General features: G+C 56.2%; 1 protein-coding gene across 1 annotated transcript in view; it reads right to left on the bottom strand.

The window, feature by feature from the left end:
- Positions 1–302: 302 nt before the first annotated feature.
- The window catches only part of Mmp15 (matrix metallopeptidase 15), a 22,576-nt gene continuing 15,417 nt past the window's right edge, over positions 303–7,461 (bottom strand). The window contains exons 4-10 of the mRNA XM_005345568.2: positions 6,661–6,968; positions 6,178–6,339; positions 5,175–5,428; positions 4,642–4,780; positions 3,440–3,590; positions 3,170–3,285; positions 303–2,073 (exon numbers count right to left, since the gene is read on the bottom strand). Of these exons, the coding sequence (XP_005345625.1) occupies positions 1,661–2,073; positions 3,170–3,285; positions 3,440–3,590; positions 4,642–4,780; positions 5,175–5,428; positions 6,178–6,339; positions 6,661–6,968 (1,543 nt within the window). The 3' untranslated portion in view covers positions 303–1,660. The remainder of the gene's footprint in view (positions 2,074–3,169; positions 3,286–3,439; positions 3,591–4,641; positions 4,781–5,174; positions 5,429–6,177; positions 6,340–6,660; positions 6,969–7,461) is intronic.

The raw sequence follows: 7,461 nt of genomic DNA on the forward strand, positions 1-7,461 counted from the left end.
GGCCCCATTACCCAGCTCTCTCTAGGTCCATTCCCAAGCTCTTGTTCACAAGACACCTCCTAGCTGCCTAAAACCCAGCGGAGGTGAGTGACCGGGTGGCCTTGCCTGGGTCTTTCCACCCCTACTCTAGGTGTGGAGTGGTAGGGAAATGGCTGTCTTCTTACCACCACCAAATACGGAATAAACCCAATTCTCAGCCTCAGTCTCCTGCAGTGGTCCCCACCCACCCGCTCCTGAACTCCATCCCAAAGGTCCTACCAAACTAGAAGTGAGGTCTTCTTCCGCATCCCAGCTTGGCCCCGACCCTGCCAAGCAGGCCTTCCTTGCTGCATGCTACAGCCCAGGCTTACAAACACAGCCACGCTTGCCGGCTGTCCATTTAATCAGTGCAGATTATTTACAGAACAAAACAATGGGGGTGGATGCCATCCCCACCCCTTGCTGGCTCTCGGGTTCCGCAGAAGTGACGTCCACAAAGTGCTGCTGGAGCCCCCCTCCCCCGACCCAGTGCCAGGTTATGAGAATCCACCACTCGGAAAGAGGTGATGGCCCAGAGGATCTGGGTGGTGGCAGCCCTTCACTGCTCAAGGCTTTCGGGAAGCAGAGGGGACCAGAGCCAGCTGTACAGTACCATTTCCCACAGAAGCCTCCTGCTGATTCGGGAACGAAAAGAGGAAGGGGGGCCTCCTTTCACCCTTAGGACAGACTTCCCAGGCCACAGTGGATTCCTTTGGGGGTTCTACAGTCTCTGTGTGGGGGTGAGCTGCTGGCCGGTGCCTAGTAGTGTCATGTGGGGAGTGAGATCTGGAGGGAAGCAGGCCCACAGCCTGGTCCATGACATCGTGGGCATCCATACCATCAGGCACTATCTGGGGACCTCTGGTACCCTAGCCTGTGTGCCTGCCAACACCATCTCTCCAAGGGTGCGGATGAGGACAGCAGAAGCCAGAGGGTAAGGGAGTGCCCAGCATCCTGGGACCTGGGGGTGATGGAAGAGGACGTGGGCAGTCTAAGGAAGGAGAGGCTAGTCCCTAGCATCGGGAGGGGAGCTCGGCAGGCTCCCTTTGGTCCTTGGCGAGACAGGTCCAGGGCCCTTCCCAGAGGAAAGGAGCTGCAGGCCCAGGGGTGTGTAGGAGCTGCTGATGGCCAGGATGGGGGAGGGCTTCAGGCTTCTGGGCTCTCAGAAGTAGCCTAAGAAGGAGCCAAGCCGCAAGGCAATCAGATCCCCTGGGCCAGATGCTCTTCCTAAGGCAAAATCAGGAGGGTAGAGCCCTAGCTGGGCTCCTTCAAGGCAAACACAGCTCTTGTTATGGGAGGAGAGGTTCAGGCTGAGGAGAGCCAGAGCTGAAGAAGCTTCCCAACCTTCTGCCACCTTCCAGAGGTAAGCCTCTGTCCCTTAGTCCCTGTCTGGAGCGGTGCACCCAGAGAACTCCAGGCACCACCTGGCCCCAGTCAGGAAAGCAGAAACAATTGCTGAGAGAAGGTGCCAAAGGAAAAAAAAAAAGACACCTGGGTATAAATAAAGGAGGGCAGGGGCAGGACTGGCAGGGGATGTGTGTGGCTAGGAGGGGACCCCACTGGGCTCGGGAAGCATCTAGGAGCCACACGCCTGCCCCTGCGGACCTGAGCACCGGATGCTGCGGGGGTGGCGGCCGAGCGACTACACCCACTCCTGCAGCGAGCGCTTGCAGTAGAGCAGCATGCGGGGTGCGCCCTTGCGCTGCATCTGCACCAGGGCAAAGGCCAGGCCCAAGATGCAGAGCAGCAGCAGCAAGGGGACCAGCACCATCACCACGTTCACCGTCCGAACCACCTCCTCCATCTGCACCACAACGCGGCTGCCCTCGTCCTTGTCACCCGCATCCTCTTCCTTGCCGTCATCGGCCTCAGTCTCGGCGCCCCCGTTGGGGTTGAAGGGTGGACGAGCCACGTCGGGCCATCGTGGTCGGGGCTCCACGTGCTCCTGGCAGCCCATGAAGTCCCGCAGGATGGATTTGGGGTGGCCAGGTTCCATCCGCAGGCGCTCATTGTTGAATTTCCAGTATTTGGTGCCCTTGTAGAAGTAGGTGTAGGCTATAATAACAGAGAGGCCAGGTTGGCTTCAGGCTGGGGATGGCTGCTACCTCGTAGAGCATGCTAAGTGGTCTCCCAGCACCAAAACCAAACCAGAAAACAAACAGAACATGTTTCCCTCATTCGCTTGTCTTCTCAAATCTGCTATCCTGCTGTGGCCTGGGGTGGGTGGGGAAAGTGTTGGGTCCCCAGCTTCCTGGCCAGGGTAACAGGGCAAAGAAGGGACTCCACAGCCTGCCAGGGTCTAGGGATCAAAGAACCCTGCTGTTATTCCCAGGATGGGCTTTATTCCCAGCTACAGGAGCCAGCAGGATCGTGTTGGCCCTGGACCTTCATGGCCCAGGGTGAAACCCAGCGTTGATCTAGACTAGCTCCTGGCCTTGAGCACCTTGTCTGCATCCCACAGATAGCAGGAAGGGCCAGGCTTGAAGCAAGTGGCGCATCTGGGCTTTACTGAGCACGGTGAGCTCAGAACAGCTGCAGTGACATGCCCAGACACAGCATCTGGTGATCAGGCTGAGCACTGGTAGAGCAGGCAAGTCTGCCCTGAACATGAGCATCCCAGTGAAGAATCAGACACACAGGGACCCTGCTGGAGAACTAACAGCCTCACAACCCCTGTCACTCAGTTACAGTAATGGACACTAGGCTCCTGGTGCAGATCTATAAGCACTACCCGGTTGATTTAATTCAGAAGACTTTTCTATTATCCATTGTCTCTCTGCTGCTGTCGTCCCTTTCTCATTAGCATTAAGAAAATTCAAGATTAATAAAGCATTATGTAATCTACTTCTGGGGGCATTTTCCACTCCTTTTGGTCCTTCTATCCCTGCTCAACACTGAACCAGGTCCACTGCCCTAAGGCTTTGAGTTCCTGAGCTCCAGCTCTGGACACAGACAGGCGTGGGAGGCACCTAGATGGCGGCCTCTCCAGGTATGGGGCTGGAGGCCCAGACCGAAGCAGGGAAGGCAGGATGTCATGATGGAGAAGAACCCAGGCTGCAGCATGGCACAGCTGGGTCCCCCTTCCACGTCATAACAGTGCCACGGGATCTTGGGCAAGTGCGGGGTCCTCTGGGAGGAGTGGGCCTGGTACCTGCATCGTTGCTGAGGAAGGCCCCTTTGGGAGAGTTGGGGATGCCCTGCCAGACACTGATGGGCTTGGGGTAGCCAGGGTCTCCATGCTGCGTCTCCTCATTGAAGCGCCAGTACCTGTGACAACGACCAGAAGTTTCAGGCTACAAACCCAGAGCCCTACTTGGGCCTCCATCCTTTTCCCCATTGGCTCTCTTTGGGCAGATCTGAGGATGAGGGGGCCTGGTTAGAGCCTCCTCCTTCAGGGAAAAGGGCATAAGGAAACGCTTACCTGTCTGCTTGGAAGAAGAAGGTGTGGCCTGTGGGTTCCCACCAGATGGCTGTGTCGATGCGGTCATAGGGGATGTCTGTACCGTAGCTGCTCAGTGGCTGTGGGTAGCCAGGCTCCAGGTTAGCTTCCCGGAAAAGCCAGTAGCGGTTACCTGGGAGGGGAGTGGTGGGTTGTATGAGGATGGGCTTGGGTTGGGGATGGAGATGGTAGAAGCCACGCTTTTCCGGGTCCACAATTCATGCAGACCATCACCGCCCATCCCAACACACATATACACAGAACCACACACACTCAGCATGGTATTCACAGAGGTGTCTATGCTCATGGAAACCTGTGATAAACTCACTTCTCCGTGTACAAGTTAGCAGCTCCCACCCAGCCCACCCATACACTATACATGGCCCTTCATTCCACAGGACACTTCTGCTAGGCCTGGGAGCTATGCTCCTGGATATTCAAATGGCCCTTTGATGCCCAGCCTGGAACCCCCCACTCCAGTAGGAGTCCAGTCCTGTATTCAGAGGGTTCCTGCCTGTGAGGCCAGAGATACTGCTGATCTATCAAGGGGTATTGCCTTCCACAAGAACTTTTTTTCTGCAAACAGACTGCAGAGATCCTGGCCAAGTGGGTTTGGGGACAGCTCTGGCTGTCCTGGAACTTGCTCTGTAGACCAGGCTGGCCTCAAACCACAGAGACCCATTGCCTCTGCTTCCCAAGTACTGGGATTAAAGGTGTGCACCACCATCTCTTGGCAATAATTTATAATAATTTGGTGTTCTCCCTACATGTGTGAGGGTGCAGGATCTCCTGGAATTGGAGCTTTAGATAGTTATGACCAGTCACGTGGGTGCTGGGAATTGAATCCGGGTCCTCTGGAAGAGCAGCCTGTGCTCTTAACCTCTGAGCTGTCTCTTGAGTCATCTCCCATAGGTAGCTGTTCTTAAAGAGGACCGCCTGTTCTTATGGGGACCCCTTCGCAGGGGTGGGGCAGGGACGTGGGGCTCCTAGGCTGCAGAAGATGGCAGAGATACATCTCTCATCCAGGCAGCTCTGGCCTCCAGGGTCCAGGCCTGCCTAATCCCCACAGTCTGTCTGCCTCTCCGCTGCCCCTAGGGGCTGCCAGACTCTCTCCTTCCCTGGATCCAGCTGAGCTACAATAGAGCATAACGGCTGCCTGGGCCCCTCACACCTTCCTGGCTTACCTTTGAAAAAGACAAAGTGTCCGTCCTGGCGCTCGTAGGCGGCACTGATGTTCCCCGGCAGACCACGCCAGAAGTGGCCGATCGGCATAGGATAGTTATCCAGAACACGGTTGTGCCGGACTCGCCAGAACCAACGGCCCTGTGGAAGGGGGTGGGTATTGACGGGGAGCACGTGCAAGATGCTTTGGCTAAGGGTGGGAGCTGTGCTCACACTGCTCTTCACAGATCAGGGACAACCTATCAAGAGAGGCCATTGGGCCCTGAGGAGCCAGGCAGTACCTGGAGGGCCAAAGCAGCTCCAACGAGAGAGCTCTGAGCTGAGGAGCAGGCACCTGACTGCCGTGTAACCCTTGACAAATCCCTTGTTTTCTTGGGCTGGTTTCTTCCTGGTCTGGGGTTTGGCAGGGACCCAGAAGATGTTAGCAAGGGAGGAGCTAGGCAAGGCTCTGGTGGGTTCAGAGAGGTAACATGAGGGAGGGGCAGGACCGGGCTCTGGGTTGACTGGAGGAGGCACCGGGAGGATGGGACCAGACCTTAAACACAAACATCTCTCCACGAAGCACGGCCACTGTGTCGAAGTTGCCATCGCAGATGTTGGGGCCATACTGGTCAGGCCTCTCTGTGGCTCGGGGCTGGGGTGGGGGCCCTGGCTTGGGGGGCCTCTCTGGCTTCCCACCTGGATGTGGTGGCTGGGGAGGCCGAGGGGGCTGGTGGTCTGGCCGTCCTGGCCGTCGGGGCCTCACAGTGGGGAGAGGCCGGGTGGGCTGTGGCTTACCATCTGGGGAGCCTACAGAGAAGTAAGGATTAAGAAGTGAGAGGGCAGACCTGAATGCCAGGTTCTCCTACACACAGTGCTAAAGTACTACGTGCATCCCCTCCAGGTACAAGGTCCTGTCTACCCACAGCAGATTCCTTCCTTTGCTACCCCATCACCATCCTTGGGATGTGGTAGTGGTCAGAGGGTGAGGGTGGCCTCCTCCACATGATCCTTCTCTTGACCTCTCTGCTGGGTGAGAGGCTACCTGCCTCTGCTTTCCCTGAGGCCATTCCCCTTACAGTGCTGGCCTCCTCAGTGGGGCCCGCGGAAGGGAGGCACCTGCAGACTCAGGAGCATGGATGGCTCTGGCTCTGGCCCAGGCTGTAGCAACTTGAACTCTACCTGATCATAGCTCAATACTGAAGTTGTTGGGGATGCAGGCACCACATAGAGGCACAGGGACTGGCCAGAAGAGCTGGCCTTGGGGAGACCTGGCCACTGTAGATTTGCTGGGTGGAGTCTGGGCTGGGTAGGCAGCTGTCTCAAATCCCCTGGGAAGTCTGGAGAGTGCTGGGGACAGATTCAGACTATGGGTCCTGGGGAACCTGGAACACTCTTAACTAGTAGGAATACTGCCAAGGATAGGAGGGAGATAGGGTGGACCATCTGCATCCCCTTGCAGCTCCAGTCTGGAGCCACACAGTGTGGGCTCTGGCTAAGTGACTGGGCCTCAGTTTTCTTGTCTATAGAATGGGTCTAGTAGGTTATAGCCTACTCACCATACAGCTGCTGGATGCCCCGAAGGTCGTCCTCTGGCAGCTGGAAGTTGTCAGTGTCCATCCATTGGTAGAAAGGTGCCATGATTGCATTGGGGTTGCTCGAGTGCTCCAGTCCTAGTGCATGGCCCAGCTCGTGCACTGCCACCAGAAAAAGGCTGATTCCTGTAGTGGGGGTACGTACGGTCACTCTGGCTCATCCTAGGCCCTCTGGCTACCATGGACCCCTACTCTTGCTTCTCTTTTGGATGGGGCTGAGCTGCTCCGACTTCTGGCCTCTAATTTCCCCATCTGAAAAATGGGCCCAACATATCCTTCTCTTCCTGCCTTCCCTTGGTGGGACAATAGATTAGGACTAAGTGCAAGGCTCCAGAGACATGAATAGGGCATGGTCTCCCCTCCTGAGCCTGAAGCCACTGGGCTGGAGAGAGGCAGCCTAGCTTGGGCACGGCCTGGCCTGTTCCCACCCTGGCCAGCTGTCCTCACCATGCAAGTCAGTGCTGGAGAAGGTCCAAGGCTCATCTGCGTCGAAATGGGTGTCCCCACCCAGACCAGGGCCAGGGAAATAAGCATGGGCCAGAAAGCCACCCATGCCATCAAACGGTGAGCTGTCGCCATGGAAGCCAGAGGCAAAGAGTACCATGATGTCAGCCTCCTCACGCCTTCGCAGCCGAATGTCATCGTAGGATACTTCCCGGAAGACCAGGGGCGTGACCTGCTCCCACACGTGGAAAGCCCTGCGCACTGCTTCCATTGAATTGTGCCAGCCCAGTTTCTCCGTGTAGTTCTGGATGCTGCAGGGGGCCAGGGAGGACGGGGTCAGGCACCAGAATGGATGGGGCCCTGTGGGATCCTGTCCATTGCTGCCACCTTCCCAAGAGCACACGAAGCTGCTACACTACTTACTGTGAGTTTATTCGGATATGAGTTAGAACTTGTCACACCCAGGAATTCATTAAAATATGACCCTATGTTTTCATGGTAGAAGATAAACAGATTTAAATTAAGAAAGTGAGGCGGTGGTGGTGCACGCCTTTAATCCCAGCACAAGGGAGACAGGGGCAAGTGAGTCTCTGAGTTTAAGGCTGGTCTGGTTTACAGAGTGAGTTCCAGGACAGTCAGGGTTACATAGTGAGACCCTGTCTCAAAAAGCAAAAAAAAAAAAAAAGGAAGAAAGAAAAAGTAAGAACCTGGCATGGTAGTGCATGTCTGCAATCCCACCATGTAGAACATGTCTGCAATCCCACCATGTAGAACATGTCTGCAATCCCACCATGTAGGAGCATG

Source organism: Microtus ochrogaster, chromosome 4 (assembly GCF_000317375.1).
Source record: "Microtus ochrogaster isolate Prairie Vole_2 chromosome 4, MicOch1.0, whole genome shotgun sequence".
In the NCBI taxonomy this organism is placed as follows: Eukaryota; Metazoa; Chordata; class Mammalia; order Rodentia; family Cricetidae; genus Microtus; species Microtus ochrogaster.